The sequence below is a fragment of the Ursus arctos genome, unplaced genomic scaffold, assembly GCF_023065955.2.
Source record: "Ursus arctos isolate Adak ecotype North America unplaced genomic scaffold, UrsArc2.0 scaffold_25, whole genome shotgun sequence".
NCBI lineage: Eukaryota > Metazoa > Chordata > Mammalia > Carnivora > Ursidae > Ursus > Ursus arctos.
The window spans coordinates 21247841-21270913 of NW_026622930.1; the positions used below are offsets into that span (position 1 = coordinate 21247841).

At 36.4% G+C, this 23073-nt stretch overlaps 1 protein-coding gene across 7 annotated transcripts in view; it reads left to right on the forward strand.

Annotated features, from left to right (window-relative positions):
* CEP128 (centrosomal protein 128) overlaps window positions 1–23073 on the forward strand; it is a 500403-nt gene that overhangs the window by 400672 nt on the left and 76658 nt on the right. For all 7 annotated transcript variants that reach the window (XM_057318321.1, XM_057318320.1, XM_057318322.1 and 4 more), the window contains one exon: window positions 21835–21884. In XM_057318321.1, coding sequence (XP_057174304.1) covers window positions 21835–21884 — 50 coding nt within the window. The remainder of the gene's footprint in view (window positions 1–21834; window positions 21885–23073) is intronic.

A 23073-nucleotide genomic window follows, 5' to 3' on the forward strand; every position in this document is an offset into this window, starting at 1 on the left:
TCTGTTCATGTGATGGCTTACATTAGTCGATTTTTAAATGTTAAACTAGCCTTACATATCAGGTATGAATCCCACTTGGTTGTGGAGTATAATTATTTTTAGACATTGTTGGATTTATTTTCTGAATATTTTGATGGGAGTTTTTGCATCTATGTTCATAAGAGATATTGGTCTGTAGTTTTCTTGTAATATATTTGCCTACCCTGGGCACTAGGGTAATTCTGGTCTCATATTATGAGTTAAGAAGTACTCCCTCTGCTTTTATCCTCTGAGGAGATTGTAGAAAGTTGGTAAAATTTCTTCTTTATAATTAAGTTCACCTGTGAACTCATCTGGGCCTGTTGCTTTCTATATTGGGGGGGGGGTGATATTCATTATTGATTCAATTTCTTTAATAGATCTAGACTTACTTATATTGTCTATTCTTGTGTGAGTTTGGACAGATTGTATCTTTTAAGGAACTGGTCTGTTTTACCTAGGTTCTCAAATTTGTGGACATAGAACTATTCATGGTATTTCTTTATTATTCTTTTCAAGTCCATGGGATCTGTTGTGATGCCCCCTCTTTCATTTCCAATATTAGTAATTTGTGCCCTCTCTTCTTTTCTTAGTCAACCTGGCTAGAGGGTTATCAATTTAATTGATCGTTATTGAGAACCAGCTTTTGGTTTCATTGATTTTCTCTATTGAGTCCCTGTTTTCAATTTCATTGATACCTGCTCTATTTCTTATTATTTCTTCTCTTAGGCTTTCTTTGGATTTAATTCGTCTTTCTTTTTCTAGATTTCTAAGGTTGAAAGTTAGATTATTGATTTTTTGATCCTTCTTCTTTCCTAATACATTCATTCAATACTGTAAATTTCCCTGTAAGCAGTGCTTTCAGAGCATCCCAGAAACTTTGGTAAGTGCTGTTTTTATTTTCATTTAGTTCAAAATATTTCGTAATTTCTCCTTTGACCCATGTGTTAAGAAATGTGTTGTTTTACACCTACGTACTGGGGATTTTCAAGTTATCTTTCTGTTCTTGATTTCTAGTTTAATTTCATTGTGGTCTGAGAGCAGACACTGTATGTTATATTCTTTTAAACTTGATAAGGTATCTTTTATGGCCTAGGATGTGGTCCATCTTGGTGAATGTTCTGTGTTAGCTTGAGAAGATTATATATTCTGCTGTTGTTAGATGAAATAGTCTGTAGATGTCAATTATATCCAGTTCATTGATGGTGTTGAGTTCAACTATATCCTTACTGATTTTCTGCCTTCTGGATCTGTCCACTTTTGATAGAGGGTTTTTGAAGTTGCCAGCTATTATGATGGGTGTATCATCTATTTATCTTTGTAGTTCTATCAGTTTTTGCCTCATGTAGTTTGATGCTCTGCTGTTAGGTACATACATGTTAATAATTATTTTATCTTCTTGGAAAATTGATCCCTTCATCATTATATAATACCATTCTTTATTCCTAATATCTTTCCTTCGTTTGAAGTCTACTCCGTGTTAAATTGATATAGCTATTCCTTCGTCTTTTGATTACTGTTAGCATGGTTTATTTTTGTCCATCCATTTACTTGGAATCTGTATATGTCTTTATATTTTAAAGTAGATTCCTTGTAAATAACATATAGTTGGGTCACAGTGTTTTTGATGTGCTCTAAAAATCTCTGCATGCATTTAGACTATTGACATTCAAAGTGCTTTGAATATAATTGGATTAATACCTACCATATTTGTTACTGTTTTCTGTTTATTGCTCCTGTTCTTTGTTCTTAGTTTTTCTTCCACTCTTTTTCTGCCTTTTGTGGTTTTTAGTATTTTATATGATTCCATTTCCTCTCTTTCTTAGTATATTAGTTATACTTCTTTTTTGTAGTGTTTGTCCTAGAGTTTGTAATCTATATTTACTACTAATACAAGTCCACTTTCAAATAACACTATACCACCTCACTGGTAGTATAAGTACCCTATAATCCCAAAATAATCCTAATTTTTCTCCTTCACATCTTTTATATCATTATCATTTATTTTGCTTATTGTAAGCATACATAAACATAGATATATGTACATGCATATACATACACACATAGGATACATAGAAAAGCATACATAATTTAGTACATTGTTGATATTATCATTTTGAACAAGCTGTTATCTGTTAGGTTATTTAAGAATAAAAAAATAAAAGTTTTTATTTTACTGTCACTTATACCTTCTTCAGTCCTTTTCCTTTCTTTATATAGATCATGAAACTTCACTGTAAACTTTCTTTTCAGCTGTTTTACTTTTTTTTACATACATGTAAACTTAAAAAAAAAATCAATACTTGTGTCCTTTTTTGGTCCAAAAAATATGAGTCCAGGTGTTTCCTACTTATTGCATTCTTTCCAAGGGGACTGATTTCTCCAAAGGATGGAGTGTTGTGCTATTTTTGCCTGGTATTTACATTGAGGTTAACTCTGTTGGTTAGGGTGTACTGGTAATGACACCAATGACATGGGTTTTATTTCCATGTGGTTCAGTTAGCTTTGGTTTTCCACTGCCACAGACTCTCGCATAATTATGTCTAAAATGTGTTCTTGGCCCAAGGGAGACCTGATGAAGCGAAGTGCAAATCCATCAGCATGTGGGAAAATGAACACCCAAATGCTCACCCAGCTGATGGGGAAGGGGGGGTGGTTGAGGGGTACTATCGTACTGGAATCTCTAAGTTCACATCTTAAATTTGTATTGTTCTGTAAAGTTCAAGATATGTGATTTAATGTTATGGTTTTAAAAGGTTTTTAAAGTCAGTTACAGGCAAGGAAGTTCAGTTTATAGGCAAATCTTGAAATATTAACCAAGGTTGCATTTTGACCCAAAAAAAAAAAAAATGAGTCATGCCTAGCCCTTCCCGATTACATAATATTTACTTATCCAAGTGCTTTACCAAGTTTAAAATACCTCAACTGTATATTTCAAATTGCATATAACAAATATTTGATTATGTAGTTTATTGATAATGAAGACTCTAAGGTAGGAATTTGTGATCTTAGTCTATGCAGTATCATATTATGTCTCCAGTATTCTCAGGTCATTGTTCAGCAGGCTCTCAAATCTCAAAAACCAGAATACTTTAGTTTTTAATACACATTTATAATATATCTCCATTAGTCAATATTCATTAAGTGTTGACTGAGTTCTAGGTACTATGTTGAATAAATGCAAAGAGATACTTTGCAGTCCCCAAAGAGCCCTCATGCAATGAGGGAGGTGGGACAGATAAATAAGGAGACCATTATTATTTTAAAAAATAGTGTGAAGGTGGTGTGTGGAATCAAAGCACAGGGTAGTGACTGTGAGAGCAGTTACAAAGGGTATCTAACCCCAAATGGACAAGTAAGAATTAGCCAGGGTAAGCGGGGTAAATAGGGCTTTCTGTGCAGAAAAAACAAACTTGGACTTAGAAGTTGAAGGGAGCATACTACATTTTAAATCTGCAAAGAGTTTAATATGACTAGAATTTAGAATATGAAAAGGGATGGTGAAAAATAAGACTGGAAAATTAAATGGAGTTCAATTCATAAAGGGGATGTGGATGATAGTCTGAAAGCATGGGGAACTGATTGATTAAGGTATTTTAAGCAATGTTAGGTTGGTGTTGGAGGAAAATGAAGATGTGAAATGAGATGTAATTTGTGTTGTATAAAATCCAATTTTGCATTAGTAGGAAGGCTAGAATTAGAGTCATTAATTCAACCAGTATTTGCTGAGTACCCTCTTTGTGCCTGGCACTGCTCTAGACTGCACTAAGATACTTAGTGACCTGAACAAACAAAATCCATGTTTTTACAGTACTTATATTCTGGTGGAGGGTGGAAGGAAAAAGACAATAAATAGTTAAGAGAGATACAGATAATATTCTGTATGTCAGGACTAAGAAGAAATCAAAGCAGGGTAGGTTGGAAGGGACAGATGTGTGTACTGTTTTAGATCTTTTTAGATCAGGAAAGTCCTTTCCAATATGAGCAGAGACCTGAATGGAAAGTTTGTTCCAGGCAGGAGAATCGGTCTTGGCGAAGACCCTGAGGCAGAATAAATGGCATGTACAAGAGCAGAGAAGCAAGTAGGACTGGAGCTGAGACTGGAGGGAGGAGAGCTGTAATAGAGCAGAGAGAGAGCCAGTGGACATATTGAAAGAATGGTTGCATATGTGAGGACAGGACTTAAAAAATGAGATCTACTTTGGGAGAAGGGGGAAATGCTCTAGGAATAGTAGTCCTTCCCATGTATCTTTTGCTGTTGTCTCTCTGTCTCCTTCCTCCTCCTCTTTAATTTTGTGTTATTTTGCTTACCCTGTAACTGCTCATATTTATTATACAGCTTCAGTCTTTTCTTAGTATATAGTTATTTTCTTCATAGCACTTATTTATTTTGAAGATGAGCTACATGTGTTCATATTTAGATATAGCCTTTGATATTAATAAATGTGTATATCAGTATCAAAACAGGGTAAGAGTATAAGGAGTAATGATAGCAAAGACGATTATAAGTACTGTTTTAGATCTTTTTAGATCAGGAGAGGCCTCTCTGATAAGATGGCATTTGAACAGAGATCATACACACACATATGTGTATATGTATATATGTGTGTGTGTTACATATATATACATAATAATAGTGTTCAAGAACGAGGTTCTTCTGGTCTCTACATATGTTCACATATGAAAGTGCTGGGAAAAGAGGTCATTGTTTGAGAATAGAACCCTTGAATCTGTTACAGACTTGTAGATTTGCCTAAACCTTATGGATTGGGCTGCAAGTATAGTACATCTATTTCTGAAACAAAGATAACAGTTTCTACTTTAGGGAATCTAAACAATGAGCATTTTTCCTTTCCTTTCTCTGTTTTATAAGCCTAAACTCGCTCTAGCCTGTCAGTTATGATTATATGTACAGTTCCCAGCTAATGCAAATAAGAGAAGCTGCTGATGGAAATAGGAATTTTAAAGAGACTTCCAGAAGTATGGTGGCAACATAAAATCGATTCAGTCAGTTTGCTGGTGGAGTTCACAGAGCCTGGATTCTTTGAATATATCTATAAGTCACCACCGACTAATTTGGGATCCACGTCTTTTGCATTTTCTGGTCCTGTTTTTCAGCCAAAATGCTCTAGATCTAGAAGCAAAAAAGACAAAATGCCTCTGTCACTGTTTCATGATCAACCCTAATGGGAAAAGAAAAGCTAATTAAAATCTATGAAAATGAATCGAGTAACCTTTAAAGATAGGCAGTGCAATGTGACCAATGTTAATGTGACAATTTGTTAATGGACTAGGCAGTTGTAATCGGTTTTAAAAATAACTTGAAGCTTTTTTTATGTTTAACAAAATTTACTAATTAAAGGAAGCAATGACCTGTATGTGAGATTATCCATGAAAACTGTTTGCCATCTGAACATAACACCAAAAGAAAACACTCATTTAAGATTTTTCTTTTCATGGTATAATCTTACCCTGGGGGCTGTTTTGGTTTAGTCTTTATTTATTTATTTTTAACCAGTTGAGTATTTTTAAATCCCTTCTATTTAAATGAGATGCACATTTTAAATTCTCACTAATAGTAGAGGACTAAAACCATTGAAATCCCAATCCTACCTGTTCATGAACTGGGTTTGGGATGCCCAGGTGCCCTGTAGAAGGTCTGTCTAATGCCTGTCAAATGCCTTTGAAGACATTCTTGGTCTTTTTATTTTTTGTTTTTGTTTTTTTTGCCTTGACACTGTCAAGGAAAGAAACAGATCTGGAAAATAAAAATATTTGTGTTATATAATCTTCATTTGTGTAAAAATCCACTTCATACTGTTTTCTACTTCCAGCTAAAACAGTTGATTTAATTTGTTTATTAGAATTTAAAAAGGACTCTGAATAAGAAGATATAGAAGAATTATTGTAATTGTGAGGATTTGAAGAACAAAAAGGGAAGATTTGTAATTATCTAAAGTGTATTTACCCTGGGTGTAAAAGAAAACAGATAGATATTAGAGGTGAATGAGAATGAATTTGTCACATGTTCATTATCTATAAACAGTCCTAACAATATGAATAATTACTTAAACTGAACAATCTGGGTTTATAAAAAGTTTTGCGGAAATGATTGTCATCCGTATTAATTCTGAATAATTATTACTCATACAGATTGAGCCACTCAACTAAGAAACAACAACTGATATGTAGAGACCATGCAGCAATTTACCAAAGTACAAGTTTCAGTGCTGGAGGGATCTTTGCAATAATCTAGGTTACTCCCTTTATTTTATTGATGTAATCACTCTGACCAAGAAAGATCAAGTGGTCGTTCTTATAACTCTATTAACTAATAGTAGGGGGGAAGAACTAGGACTCGGGTCTGCTGATTGTCATTCTGGTATTTGTCATTCTGGTATCACCACAGTGACTAACCCATACCTTCTTTGAATGGGTTTGGTAGAAACTTGGCCATGAACTTGAACATTGCTGATTGGCTGATCATGGGTTTTGCCACGATTATCTTAATTGTCAAGTTATCCCAGTTACAGATATGACTAGATTCTCCTGACTTTTGCCAGAGGATAACTACTTTTGGGATAGGAAATCCCAATTGTTTCAGGATTATTAGAAAGGGATCTGGTTTGTCATGTGATGTTCTTATCTTGAGGGACATATATCAAATCTGTGATGTTTCTATATTGATGTCCAAGATAGTGAGCTCTTGGCCTCTCCAGCTTTCCGGATATTATGGTATATAGATGTGAAGACCAGAGTACAGCAAAGTAGGAGTAAATATTTCTTCTCTCTCCCCCACTTACTGTGTGAATATTTGTAAGAAATTCAGCTTTTTTGTTTTCTTAAAAATCTATTTACTCGGTAAATGTTTCTTTAGCTTGTATTATACTCTGAGCTAAAGCTCCTAAACATGGTACTTATTAAAGAGTTTGAATTTGATGACAGATCCAAATGTATAACAATTAACTATAATAGAATAAATAATGAAAGAAAGTATTCTGGGAACATGGAAGCCGAAGCAGTATTTCCAGGAATATGAGTGGTATTGGCCATGGGATGGCTTATGAAAGTCAACAGAGGGTATTTGTTAAGCTGGGATTTGAAGAATGGTTAGATATTTTCTAAATAGTGAAGTTTGGGAAGGACATTATAGATAATGTAAGGAGATATTGAGGTGATGACAACAGATAATGGTCTTGGAAGTAAACTGTAAAGGGATCCTTTATAAATTATGTACTAAGGATTTTGGACTTTCTCTCAGCCTGGGAAGTACTAGACCTCTACATTTTACTATTCTCCCCTACCCATATATCCATGAAGACATCAAAACTGAATTTAAGACCTTCTTTCCACTGAGCTCAGGCATACCCTAGAATACTTGACCATATACACTCTAGGAAGTCATGACCAGTCAATCATTTATGGCAGCACAGATGGAATCCAACACTACTAAGTAGTTCAAAGCCCCAGAACATCTTTGAACAAAGTGTGACATGAACGTATCTGTTTTAGATTCATCACTCGGGGCAATCTAGGGGAAAGATTGAATGATACAACACTGGGGGTAGAGAACATAGCCAAGATGCTATTGTAGTGTTTCGGATGAGAATTTTAGAACATGTTTTTGAAATGGCATTTATGGAACTTGAAGGTATCATTGCTTTTCTCAAAGTCTTAGTAACAACTTTTCCCCCCATAGCATGCATTTGGGATTTAATAAAAACTGCATAGTATATTTCATAGCATTCTACTATAAAGATTCCCATAAATTCAGATCAACAAAGGACTTAATTTCTAGTTTACAAGATATGAGAAGGGGAGGGAATAATATTGTAGAGTCTCTGTCTTCAGAACAAAATACAGTTATCTGGGAAAATACTGATGGTCTTTATCCTATCAATGTGTGGTTTTACCTATTTATTTTCTCTCTTACAAAAGCAGGGCTCTCTAATCATCAACACAATTTATATTCATAATTAATAATTATTATTGTGATATCTTTGTACAGGTGTGATGAAATAGTGATAATTACTATTAATTGAAAAAGGTATGTACATTATTTCATATAATGATTCAACAGTTATATACTGTTGGCATTTTTGTCCCCATTTTAGAGTGAAGGAAAGAGGAGTAGATGGATACGATTATATATCTAAATGACTCTGACACCAAAGCTCATGCTCTGTATTCCTCAGATTGTCCAAGGTTTTATTTTTTTTTTTATTTCTTTTGTTTTAGTAGTTTTACAGTGTCAAGCCATATACTTTGCTTTAGAAATAATAGGTAATCATAGTTGTCTAGAAAAGAGAAGATGGCTGTGTAGATGAGGAGAGTTGTAGTGAGGATGGACAGGAAAGGGCAGATGTTGAGGTTCTGACCTCAAAAAGTAATTAATTAATGATCTCTAATATCCATTATCTGTTATTTTGTCTAAAGAGCCATTATGATTTTTTATTTAAATTCCAGTTAGTTAACATACAGTGTAATAGTAGTTTCAGGCAGGCAGTATAGTGATTCAGCACTTCCGTACATCACGTGGTGCTCATCACAAGTGTACTCCCTAATCCCCATCACCTATTTCACCTACCCCCACCCGCCTCCCTTCTGGGAACCATCAGTTTGTTCTCTGTAGCTAAGAGTCTGTTTCTTGGTTTGCTTCCCTCTCTCTTTTTTCCCCCTTTGCTCGTTTGTTTTGTTTCTTAAATTCCACATAGGAGTGAAATCATATGGTATTTGTCTTTCTGTGACTGACTTATTTTGCTTGGCATAATACGCTCTAGCTCCATCTATGTCATTGCAAAGGTCAAAATTTCATTCTTTTCGATGGCTGAGTAAAATTCCAGTGTGTGTGTGTCTGTGTGTGTGTGTGTGTGTGTGTGTGTGTGTACACATATACATACATACACTAGATCTTTATCCATTTATCTATCAGTGGACACTTGGGCTGCTTCCATAATTTGGCTATTGTAAATAATAATAATGCTGCAATAAACATAGGGGTACATACTATCTTTTTGAATTAGTGTTTTCATATTCGTTTGGTAAATACCCAGTAGTAGAATTACTGGATCATGTGGTAGTTCTATTTTTAATTTTTTGAGGGATCTCCATACTACTTCCCACCATGGCCGCACCAGTTTGTATTCCTACCAACAGTGCACAAGTGTTCCTTTTTCTCCACATCCTCACCAACCTTTGTTGTTTCTTGTGGTTTTTTATTTTAGTCATTCTAACAGGTGTAAGATGTCTCATTGTGGTTTTGATTTGTATTTCCCTGATGATTAGTCATGTTGAGCATCTTTTTGTGTGTCTGTTGGCCATCTGGGTGTCTTCTTTGGAAAAATGTCTATTCATGTCTTCTGTCCATTTTTAAATTGGATTATTTGCTTTGGGTGTTGAGTTTTATAAGTTCTTTATATATTTTGAATACTAACCCTTTATCAGATATGTCACTTATAGATATCTTCTCCCATTCCCTGGGTTGTTTTTTAGTTTTGTTGATTGTTTCATACACTGTGCAGAAGCTTTTTATTTTGATGAAGCTCCAACAGTTTGTTTTTGCTTTGTTTCCCTTGCCTCCAGAAACATATCTAGAAAGAAGTTGCTACGGCCAGTGTTAAAGAGAATACTGCCTGTGCTCTCTTTTAGGATTTTTATGGTGTCAAGTCTCACAGCTAGATCTTTAATCCATTTTGAATTATTTTTGCGTATGATATAAGAAAGTGACCAGTTTCATTCTTTAGCATATTCTTGTCCAGTATTCCTAACATCATTTGTTAAAGAGACTGCCTTTTTCCCATTGGATATTCTTACCTGCTTTGTCGAAGATTAATTGACCATACAATTGTGATTTCATTTCTGAGTTTTCTGTTCTGCTCCATTGATTTATGTGTCTATTTTTGTGCCAGTAACATACTGTTTTGATTACTACAGCTTTGTAATATAACTTGCAGTCTGGAATTGTTTGATTACTACAGCTTTGTAATATAACTTGCAGTCTGGAATTGTTTTGCCTCCAGCTTTGCTTTTCTTTTTCAAGGTTGCTTTGGCTATTTGGGGTGTTTGTGGTTCCATACAAATCTTAGGATTGTTTGTTCTAGCTCTGTGAAAAAATGCTGTTGGTGTTTTGATAGGGATTGCATTAAATGTATAGATTGTTTTGGGTAATACAGACATTTTTTTAAAGATTTTATTTATTTATTTATTTATTTATTTATTTATTTATTTGAGAGAGAGAGAGAGCACGAGAGGGGGAGAATCAAAGGGGGAAGCAGACTCCCCACTGAGGGGGAAGCCCGATGCAGGACTCCATCCTAGGACTCCATGTTCATGACCTGAGCCAAAGGCAGTCGCTTAACCAACGGAGCCACCCAGGCTCCCGTAATATAGACATTTTAACAATATTTGTTCTTCCAGTCCACGAACATGGAACATTTTTCCATGTCTTTGTGTCATATACCATTTCTTTCATCAGTGTTTTATAGTTTTCAGAGTACAGGTGTTTCACTTCTTTGGGTTTATTCCTAGGTATCTTATTGTTTTGGGGGCAATTGTAAATGGGATTGATTCCTTAATTTCTCTTTCCACTGCTTCATTATTGGTGTATAGAAATGTAACAGATTTCTGTATGTTGATTTTTTATCCTGTGACTTCACTGAATTCATTTATTAGTTTTAGCAGTTTTATGGTGGACTCTTTTGAGTTTTCTATATAGAGTATTATGTCATCTGCTAAGAGTGAAAGTTTTACTTCCTTGCTGAGTTGGAAGCCTTATATTTCTTTCTGTTGTCTGATTGCTGTGGCTAGGACTTCTGGTACTATGTTAAATAACAGTAATTTCATTGAAATTTTTATTTTGAGTATAATTTTCTATTCACATGAAGTTGTGAGTCTGTCAAGAGATCCTATAATATAAAAGATCCCCTTATCCATTTTCCCCCAATAGAAATACCTTGCAGAACTATTGTATAATAGCACAACCAGGATATTGACATTGATACAGTCAAGATACAGAACATTTTCATCCACATGAAGATCCCACATGTTGCCTCTTACAGCCACACTGACTTCCCGTTCACCCTCACTCCATCTTTAATTCCTGACAACCACTAATCTGTTCTTCATTTTCTGTAATTGGGTTCTCTATCTATTCCATTAATCTCTGTATGTATACCTCCACAAAGACCACACAGTCTTGATTACTGTAGCTATTTAATAAACCTAGAAATTGAGTAGACTGATTTCTACCAGTTTACTCTTCTTTTTAAAAACTCTTTTAGCTACTCTAGTTACATTTTATTTCCATAGAGAATTTCCGATTTGTATACCTTTTATTTCTTTGTTTTATTGCATTAGAAAGGTCTTCCCAAACCACGATAAGAATTGTGAGAAAAAGCATTCTTGCCTTATTTCTGATATTAAAGGGAAAATAGTCCATCTGTCATCTTTCTTTAATGTTAAGTATAATGTTAGTGGTAGGGTTTTTTGTAGGTACTCTTTATCAGGTTCAGAAAATTCCCTTGTATTTTTTTTTCTGAGTTGTTTTATAAATCTTGAATGTGTTATGAATTTTGTCAGGTAGATTTTTACACATCAATTGATATGATTATGTGATATTTCTTCTTTACTCTGTTAGGATGATGGATTATATTGACTGATTTTTGAACATTGAGCCAATCTTACCTCCTTAGAATAAATCCAACTTAGTAATGAAATATAATTCTTTTTATATGTTGTTAAATTCTATTTGCTAATGTTTGTTATGGATTTATGCATCTGTATTTAGGAGGGAGCTGCAATTTTTTTCTTTATTTTTTTTAACTGTATATTTTTAGTACTGAGGTAATACTAGCTTGATAAAATGAATTGGGAAGTATTCCCTTTTTTCCTGTTTTCTGAAGAGATTGTGTAAAATTGGTGCTAATTCTTTTTTAAACATTTGGTAGAATTCACCAGTGAAAACTTCTGGCCTGGATATTTCTCTCCTGGGGCTTTTACACTTACAAATCCAATTTCCTTAATACTTACAGGCTATTCAAATTATGTGTTTTATATTGGGTAAGTTATGCTTTTTAAAGAAGTGGTTCATTTCATCCATGTTCTCATATTTACATATGAAGAGTTGCTCATAGTCTTCCCTTATTATCCTTTTGATATCTGCAGGATTGGTAGTGATATCCCCTGGTTCATACCTGATATTGGTAACTTCCCCCCACCCCTTTCTTTCTGTCTCAATATCTCTTTCTCCTTTTGTTCAATCTTACTAAAGGTTTGTCAGTTTTCTTGAACTGTGTAAGGAACCAGATCTTTGCTTCATTAATTTTTTCTATTGTTTTTCTTTTCTTAATTTCATTGATTTCTGTTATTTCTTATTTCCTTCCTTCTGCTGCTTGAGGTTTTGTTTTGTTTTGTTTTGTTTTTTAGGTTCTTGAGGTATAGAGTATTTGTAAGACCTTTTTTCTAATGCATACGTTTAGTGCTATAGATGTACCTCTCAGCACTGCTTTGGCCATGTCCCACAATCGGTTTATTCAGTTCTTGGTATTTTTTTAATCTGCCTTGAGACATTCTCTTTGTCCCATAGATTATTTAATATTGTTTAGTTTCCAATGTTTAGAGATTTTCCTGTTATATTTATGCTTAAATATACCTTCGATATGTGCTTCTATATATCCTTGATGATTTTCTGTCTAATTGTACAATCATTTGTTGAGAGAGGGATGCTGAATTCTCTAATTTTGAATTTTTCTATTTTCTCTTTCAATTATATCAGTTTTTTCATCACTTTTCTTGCAGATTTGTTATTTAGTATACACATATATAAGATTGTTATTTTTTTTAGTAGATTAGCTCTCGTTATCATTATATAATGTCATTTTCTGTTTCCATTAGTTTTCTTTGCTCTTAAATCTACTTTGTCTCCTATCGATATATCATTCCTGATTTTTTTTCATTAATGTTTGCATGGTGTAACCTTTTTCATTTTTTACTCGCATCCTGCCAAATCAGTATATTTGAAGTGAGTTCCTTATAGACAGCATATCGTCCATGAATCATGTCACAGATTAATGGCAGAGAGATCACTCAAATCTGGTAATTTCTATCTTTTAATTGGTGTATTTAGACCATTTTCAGATAAGGTAATTATTGATATGTTGGGGCTTAAGTCTGCCATTTTTGCTTGTTTTCTGTGTTTTTTATTTCTCTGCTTTTTGCCCCCGTCGTTATTGTTGGTTACTTGAGCAGGTTGTTGTTGTTGTTTTTTAGAATCCCATTTTATCAATTGTGTTTTTTAGTGCATCTCTTTGTATAACTCTTTTAGTGGTTGCTCTAAACATTACATTGTACATACACAGCCTTAACGGTCTACTGGTATTGTCATTTTACCAGTTTAAAGTGTAGCTAATTTCTTTCTTCACGTTCTTTTGCCCTGGCTGTCTTAGTTGGTATAGCATGCAACTCTTGATCTCAGGGTCGGGAGTTAAACTCTCACATTGGACATGCAGCCTACTTAAAAAAAATAAATAAATTTTAAAAAATATATATATAATATAAATATTTCCTCTAGATGCATTTAGAACCATGTCAGATAGTGTTTGATTGTTTTGTTTCAACATGAAACATAATTTTAAAAATCAACAGGAGAAGGAAAGTTTATTGAATTTATCTGTATTTTTTTAATTACTGTGATCTTTCTCATCTTCTAAGGTTCCTTTTTTTTTTAAATCATTTTTCTCTTTTTTGGATAATTTCCGTAGTCACTGTTTCAGTATAGGTCTGCTGAGAACAAATTACTTTAATTTTTCTTCCTGAGAATGTCTCAACTTCACCTTCATTCTTGAAGGATATTTTCACTGCTTGCAGGATTCTGAGTTGTTGGTTCTTTTCTTCCAGCATTTAAAAAACGTGTTATGACCTGTACGGTTTCTAATGAGAAATTCGCTAGCATTCTAATTGTTTTCCTCCTATAACTAAAGTATTGTTCCTCTCTCATTGCTTTCAAGATTTGTTCTTCATATTTGGTTTTCAGTCTTTGTCTATGATGTTTGGACTAGATGTAGGGTAGACCCAGGCAGGAGTCTGAAATGCCCAGTTGAGTAGTAGGTGCCTGAAAAAACCAGCGTAAACTTTTGTAGCTTCCATAAACAGGAGATGATTGAAGAACAAGTCATAAACCTAGGATTTCTATGAGCCCAAATATACACACTCACTCGCACCTTATGAGTCTAGAGCCAAAACAGGGTCTAAGATAACTTGCCTTCCAACCTAAGGAATTTAAGTAAAAGCCAAACTTTCTATTAAGTGAACACAATTTAGATGTAGTATATGCCAAAAGAAGCATGATTTTATGGCTAGATATGAGCATATGAAACTTATTCTTGGAGTGGTGTTCACAATAGATTATGAGCTTCTCTTCCTCATTTTGCTAATTGTGACATGTAGTCCCATTGACCAAGACAGCCCTCAGACCAATTTAGAACAGTGACTTATTTACTAAAGAATATGTTCTTACTTTCTCTGCTTGTGTTGCTAATAAAAATGATAAAAGTCTTAATAGGTGGCCGAGTCAGAACGTTTTGTTCTGCATTTTGGTGTTTCTCCAAGCCAGAGCCAAGAATGAGATGGAATGGGGTAGATTATTGTGTTGTTTTCTGTAGGGTAGCAGTTTTGTGGAGAAGAGGTTTTAAATCTCTAAAGCTGTCAAGATGGAAAGTTTCACCAAAAATGAATTGACATCAAATAAAACATGAGTACCTGTATTTGGATGTTTTACCACATACCCAAGACAGACAGTGGATTATAAACCTTTCATTTATTGGGCTCTCTGGGCTCCATCTGTAGACCAGTATGTTGTTTCAGCGTCTGAGACAAACCACAGAGGATAGCCATACTTTGTGAATGTTGTTCTTCCTTTTAATCTGTGTGTTTTCTGTGGTCAGGCCTGATGAGAAAACTCTTAACTCATGGCGGTATATCCAGATATGTGCCAGTGGGTGGCAGTAGATATGGCAGAGTTTAGCTACCAATCATAGATGGAGTCTAAATGCAGTATACTTGCGGGCTTTTTTTAGTTTATTTGTTTTAAAATGCAACTGATTATTTTTCACACATTTTCCTGACATTAGCAGGCATACTGAAGGGTCATTTTTAAAATAATAATAACAGTTAACGTATATTTAATTTTCACTATGTATCAGACACAATTTTAAGTGTTTTACATATATTAATTTAAAAATAACACATTTGATTATTTTCAGGGTATTTTGGCTAGTGTACAGTTACATTATTATTCATTTATCCTACTTACCTATACTGGTGTAACAGAACAGAAAAAAACATTTCCTGATAAACATTATATGAAGCAGAGGAACTGTTCAGCTGTCAGCCATTTATTTAAAGAGATTGTTGTTGTTGTTTTATTTTGTGAGATATTCTGTACATTGTGTGATGCGCACACTTTGCCAAAAACAATTGCCTTTTCAAACATTCTAAGTATTTGCTTTCCGTCAAAGCCACATCTTTTGATGTCCTCTTCCAGGGTTGAGGAATTTCATGTTGGACAGCAATTAACTATAGGTCTTCTCCCAGATCGTTGCTATGCAATTTGCTCTAACCAAGTTTCGTTTCAGTTTGGGGAGGCATTGGACAATGTATGAGCACTTATGATAGAGTTTGGAGTAATATGTCATTTCAATACGTCTTGAAAAGCAAAGGAGGACAGTCAGTTTTTTGTGAGAAAAAGTACTGGACCCCGATCCAGTTTAAAAGCCCTGGGGTCAGGTTCATGCACTAGCTGTGTGACACTGACAGAGGCTTTTGCCTTTTGGCAACTCAGTCCTCTTCTATAAAATGTGACGAAGTTGGATTAGACCAGTGGTTTCCAATCAGCGTAATTTAGAGCCTTATAACTCTACCACGGCACCAGAGGGCTTGATCCCAGGGTAGGAATAGAGCCCCCGACAGTCTGGCCTCCAGGTCCTCTCTTCTGCTTTCACCCAAGAAGCTTCCTTTCAGCTTTTTAAATTACTGTATTTATTTATATACTGTATACACTTGAAAGTGTATATGATTTCATTCATAAGACAAAATTCTACTTGTTTTAAAAAATAAAAGGTTGAAAACCCTGGGATTAGGTTATTTCAGTGGTCCCTTCTGTCCCTAAAATATTAATGATTCTAATAACTGGGGAGCCAAAGAAGAGAAAGGGAAATTGGCCCTGGTCTTTAGCATGTAGCTAGTGTCTCGCGTATCTAGTATACAACTATGGGAGGCTAGGGCCATCACTTATGACCTCTGAAGGGTTGTAAGGTGCTCTTTTATTTGATTGATTTTATTACACCACAACTGCCACACACAAAGACGAACGACATAGATTTACTTTTTTAAAAAGCTTACATTCTTTTGAGAATTTACACTGTCTGTTGTTTTAGGTAAATGTCAGGACACGGGTAATACTGAACAGGCGCACTGATTACTAACTGAGGTGTAGGAGCCAGAAGCGAAATGCTTTTCTCTGCAATCATTAATTTGCCATATTCTGCTGCCGATGCTCCTCTGTCCAGTGCTGCTATTATAAATGTTGCCGTGTCTGAAGCCCTTGTTTCTAGAACTTTCTGTCCATGACCAGCTGGGTGGAGTTATAATATGGATGAGATATTTTGTAGTAGAGGTTACAAGGAAAAATCTGCTCATTTCTAAATTTGATCTCCAACCTTTCTGTGAAGGGTCAGGTTGCTAGATAGGTCACTCATGTAGAGCTGGACATGATTTTCGTTTTAAAAGCAAATAAACAAACAAACAACCTGTCTGCTCCCTTGGCTCCCAGGAACCAGAATCAACATAAAAAAGTGTCAAAGCTCCTTAAACAGCCAGACCGCTAGCTGCAAAAACTGTGAAGGAAGTAGTACAAGACTGTCTTCGCCAAAAACATGGTCATGATATATTACCCTGAATGTGCCAGAGAAATGCAAAGTGGAACAAAACAAAACAGCACAACCGGATTCTCCAATTCTCATCCACGATGGCCTGCTTTTTTAAAATGGGATTTTTTCCCCCTCTAATGACTGTATGTCAGAATGAGTTAGTACCAACTCATTTAAAGAGTTGGAGCCAGTCCAAGGGAAATATGCAGGACTGCTGCCCTTTTCACAAAAAAAAAAAAAAAAACAAAAAAAAAACAAGCAACTTTCATTAACTAATGTTGATGGAAGCACATTTAGCCACAGCAATTTGCATGGCAGTTGAATTGCTGTTTGTATTGAACAGCAAACGAGAGAATAATAAAGCAAAACAGGAACATGCCAGTGGTGAGCAAGGGAGCAGGGCAGCCCTTCCACTTTTTCTGTGCTGACCGTTTGTTCTAAAGCCGGTAAGACCGAACAACAAGAAGATTGCTCATTAGGTGCACTAATCACACTCTGTTGTCACAGCATCTATCACATCAGCTGTCCAGAGGTCTCACCTATATTGTCTCCTCTTGTGGTTGCAGCATCATTGCTTCTCAGCAAAGCCCAGTGGCCATGTTTTATCAGCACAGGTTAATAACTCTGTTCATCATCCCAAACGTGTGTACCTGAACAAGGGACCTAACAAGAGAGCAATTGCACAGAGCAGTGATGTAGTGGAGAAGACAATTTTGGGGATCCAAGTTAAGCAGCAGAGGTAGAGAGGTAGTAGTTAGGGAGGATACGGATATGGATATGAAGACCTCGGAGCCCTGATCGTTGACATCAGAGAACTCCTAAAGGAAATCAGAGGAATACAAACATGTGCATTTTTAAAAATAACAGTATTAAGAAAGGTAGAATTAAGTACCGAGTGGTACAAAGGAGAGTCTGATGTGATATATATATGTCAGGGAGATTGCTCTAGGATTGCAAGGAGAGCAAAGATCTAGCTGTGCCTTTAGACTAACTAGGTGATCTCAAGCAAATCATTTGCCTTCTTTGAGCCTCATGTCTTTATTTATTGTAGAATGAAGTGCTCACTGTAAAACAGAACACTCTTGCCAGTTCTGAGTTCTCCAAGTTTCCGAATGCAGATAAGAAAGCTCAATACAGCCATACAACCAGAGACTTTTAAAACTGACAGCAATCCAACTAAACCTAATATAAGTACAAGCAAGAAGGAAAGGAAGGAAGGGAAGGAAGAGAAAGATGGAAGGAAGGACAGAAGGAAGAAAAGAAGAAAGAGGGGAGAGAAAGAGAGATGGAGGGAGGGAGAGAGGAGGGTTAGAAGTTCAAGAGTTAACGTGGGCTTCAGCCAAGGGTGGATCTTGTCCTCAGCCTACTCTTTATCTCTTGGCTCTGCTTTCTTCTTTACCAGCTTTGCTGTTGTACAGATTCCTTTGGCATAGTAGGAAATAGCCTGGAAAGCACCAGGCTAATATAAGCTTCTGGCTTCAGAAGGAGAGAAATTCTACCAAGTTTTGCCTGTGGACAGGGTTTGGTCCCTGTGTTGTTAGTGGGTCAATCCGGAGTATATCCCAGGTATTTTTCAGGCTGTTGCTTCTATGCCATGGCTCCACAAGGCTCTTTGTTGTGCTGTCTCTTTAAGGGGAGAGACTCCGTTTCCTCTTGCCTTCCTGGCTCTCCCAGAGCCCAGCATGATTATTTTTAAAGTTTCAGGTGTGAAGTGCCACTGATTTTAAGAACTCCTGAAATTGTGCACCTCTGGTTTTCAAAGTCAAATGTCACAGGGATTCCTCTTTCCTGTGCAGGTTCCCCATGCCTGGGGTTTCTGGTGTGAGGGTCTGTTTCTTTCCCCTCTTTGTGCCCAAGGTGTTCCTCCCTCCTGAGGACAGTCTGAGGGTCTATTTAGCTCCCAACAGCATCTCCATCCTTCTTATCCTTTTCCGCGTGTCCTCTCCTCTACGTTTAGCTATGAAATGTCTGTTCTACCAGTCTTTGCATCATTTTCTGGGTTATTTACACTGATGTGGCTAGTATCTAGTAGTAGCCATGGGAGGAGGTGAGTTTAGAGTTCTCCTACCCCACCATCTTTCCCAAAAGTCTAGGAGTTCTAGATTTTAAATGCCAATTGTAGGAATCTCTTTGTGGGTTTTTTGTTGTTTTTCAGCTGTCCAAAATCAAGCATTCCAATTGGAATTAGCTTTGTTGGAAAAGCAACATTACCTCTGTGTATTTGGAAAAAATTGAGAATATAATTTTTAAATTGCAATAATTCTGTGAAGTTCTGAGGGTGACTGAACATCTTTACAGTTATAATTTTATTAAATCTGTGAGCTGAGTTTGATTATACAAGAGATCCAGTACCCATTATTTATCTGCTATGATTTAGCTAAGGTGTTTGGTGTCGGCTATACCAAGTTGAGTTTGGAGGAACAAGATCAGTTTCCTTTGATGGTTGATGGACCCTGCTATCCATCACTCCAGGTCCAATGTACCATTAAACAGTGTCATTCACTACAAGGAGCCTGGCTCAGAGAACCTTCTAATAATCCGGAAGTAGTGAATCAAAATGGCCAGGTTCACATAGGGACATGGTAGTGATCTTATATCTTGTGAATGTTCAAGAGAGTTGTGCTGAAGACACAATTTACTGAAACTGTTGTTTTTAGCCTAATACCCATTCCTCCTTCTTTTAACAGTTCCCTGATCTTTCATTTAGAAACTATCCTTTCTGTTCTTCATTTAATCCTTTTGGGATTATCAGTGAAGTGCTCCATCCTTTCCCCTAGCCAAGCAGTAGGCAAGAGATCTGAGCTAGGCTCATCAGCTTTTCTGTTTCTGGAATGTCATCCAGAGTGGAGTGACACAAAGACTAGAGGCACCCAGGATAAAATGCCCATTAGTTCATGCTACTTACATCCCTACCATCCCAGACCAGTTGTTACTCTCTGTAGAGCTGGATCCTCTTTTCCCATGCATCTATTATTTACTCTTATATCCTTCTAATAAATTCTGAATGCTTCTTGTACAGTTAACAAATGGTTGCTGTGAGTTACCAAACCATCCCCCAATTCCAGGTATAGAGGTCATGATTCTGTGAGTTGGAGTTGGCCCTGGGCTCACTGGGCAGTTTGTCTGGTCTCTATTGAGCTTCCCTTCTGAGTCATCCATAATCATCTTCAGGCCAGTGGACAGCTATGCTTCTGGGCATTTGCTAGCTGCCGATTAAGGGCACCTGCAGGGTGTCATAGGTGGGAAGAGTCCTGGACCCTTGTCATCCGACAGGTTGTCCTGGGCTTGTTCTATGGTGTGAGAGAGTTCCAAGTGGGAAAGTGAAAATGTGCAAGGCCTCTTGAACTCTCAGTGCAGATGGGCACAGATTCTGCTGTCTTCTATTTATCCAGTCAAGTCAGGAGGCCAGCCCAGATGTGAGATGTAGAAAGTAGATATATGTGACCTCCTCATGGTAGCAGGGGCAATGTCGCAATGCAAATGAGCAAGGATTCCGGATGAAGAATTTTTGAAGGCACTCGAACAATCTGCCACCCCCAAGTTGGTTTCTGTATAGCTAAAGAACCTGATGTGCCAACCAAAGACCCCTTTAAAAATGCAGCCTAAAGCCTTGACTTTCTCCTCTCACTTTATTGACGTAACTCTGATTATGGAAAGTTTGGGAGCCAAAGTCAGCTCCTCTGTGGGGTACAGAGCAAAAATCACCTTTTTCCCTGAATCCCAGTACATTGTGTCTTGAGGGGGTTGTTTGCAACTCCTCTGTAGCTGAATTAGCCATGCAGTCTCACCATCAGTTATACCATCTGCCAGGTCTCCTGAAGTTTCAGGGTATTGCCTGTTCATTTCTGACGTATAGCAGTGTGACTTGGCTACTCACAGTAGTATTGCTTCCTACTGTATGTAGTATAGCACTTGCTAAAAACATTTGCATTTGCCTTTCTGAGATATATATTGAATTTCTGTAAGTTATAGTTTCCTTTTATGCAGCACAGCCTCTTGGTAAGCTATATCAATCACAGAGCAAGGCAAATGCTCATATTAATGTGCACTGCTGTAGGTGTTTCTTGCCTGTTTTCATCCAACGTCTGACTCAGCCCAGGCCTTTTTAGGTTTGTGAGATCTAATAAGATCATAGCACAGGGTGGTATAGCTGCAGGCAGAAAATTCTGCTTGCCAAGTATATTTTCCTTTATAGCAAGTTTGTAAATTAATGTAGGGCACTGAAATACCATGGCTATATGCATGCATTTAGAACTCTCTTCAGTTGACTACCTTCCCTTCCAGCCACTAATTTCTCTGAGATGATGCCAAGCTCTTGGTCAGATGTAGCTTCAGTGCTTCCCACCTTCTCAGTGTGAAATGATAATTAATATGACTTTACAGTTAAGGTGGTGTTCTGCTTCCATTAATAACACCTATTATTCGAGGATGTTTTAATTTGGTTATAAAAATTGACTCTAGAGGTGGGACTTGGCTTGGGAGCTTATTTGAAGAGCAAATGGTTTGTTTCTAATTTTTCATTAAAAAGAAAAAAGTTTTTTTTAAAAGAAAATTTGGGGTTACTTTAGAGTTATATAAACAGTGGGCCAAATTCCTAAAATATTGGTATGATTTTGGATTTGTAAATTAGTTGGCCTTCTTCTCTGGTACCTCCAGAGAGTCCAGACCTCCCAGAGCTTCTCAGCTAGCCGGAGGATTGGCAGAGTCCAGAGCTCTGCCCCATCTCATCAGTTAGGATCAGAGGGCATTTTTTTTTACATTCCTTTTCACACTTAAACATCAAATTCTCTTTCCAGGCAACAGTTTTTACAAGCTCCTGACTGAATTGGGTTTGATACTAAGAGGCAACTCATTTTCACGTTATCTTGATGGACACTTTGCTTTCTTCTTACAGATCTCCTGGAAGAGACCCACAGAAAAGATGAAGAAATGGAGTCTCTACAGGTAAAGTAAATTCTCCAATAGGGGAGGTATCCTTGGGATAAAAACATTTGTTTTTACTCTGTTAGCCTTTATTGTTACCATATTCAGACCTCTGACAAATGGAGTGAAAAATATGTCAGAATTTTAAAGCCCCAGTTAGAATTTGCTTCCTTTTAGAAGCATGTGAGAATATTTGTAATCTCCTGAAGCGGGAAGCCAAGTCAGCCCCTATGCTACTCTTGAAAGGAACCTTTATTCCTTGGTATAGCTTAATAGGAGCCGCAGTATTAAGAAATGAAAGCAACATCTTTGCAAAGTCATTTCCCCAAAAAACAGGCCTGATGAATGAGGATGAGTTCATGGAATCTACATTTGGAGTGAAAGTCAAGAGTATTCTGGCTCCATGAATGTCATCTACCAATGACCAACCAAGACTATTAACACATATATGGAGCTCAAGACTTTACCTCGTATGCCTCTTACATCACTATGGATTTATACATAGTTCTTGGACTGGAAAATTGTGTTTGAAAGATTACTCTAGAATTTTAATTGACAGTTCCATGGTATGAGCAATTGATGTTAACTTGGCATCTGACAGTGTTAGTTCTCTCTTCCTTTTACATCGGGCTAACTTGCAGATGGGTAACTCAAGTGTCTGTGTTTATTAGGGGAAACATAATCAGTTATACTCACATGACAGAACCAATTCACTTAACGTCACGCTGGGGATCAAGAACAGTAAATACTTTGGACATTTAGAGTTCTTCCTGGGCCTGGAAACTGCAAGGCAGGACTGAAGAGTGATATAATGAGCTGGCTTGAATGCTTTAGAGGTAAAGATGTTTGCTTCTGGCGAATGAAGGATGGGTCAAGTGAAGCCCAAAGAGCAAGGGAAATGTTCTATAATTGGGGATTCATCTATTTAATCGTGTATTTGTTACAAGAAAATTATATTATTGATCTTAAAATGAAGAAGAAGAAGATAGTTCTATATCCCTAAAAAAGGGGCATATGTTGGCCACAATTCTGTACAGATCAAATTTTAATATCTTCAGCTATAGTCAGGTTAAAAAGAAACAGCCCTGGTTGGTCCTGTCTGGGGCTAGGAAAAATCTCTAGTGTATACTCACCCTGTCTTATGTCTGAGCAATTAATATCAGAGTCATGAAAAGCAGAGCTTCCATGTATACTAAATGTATATATTGAA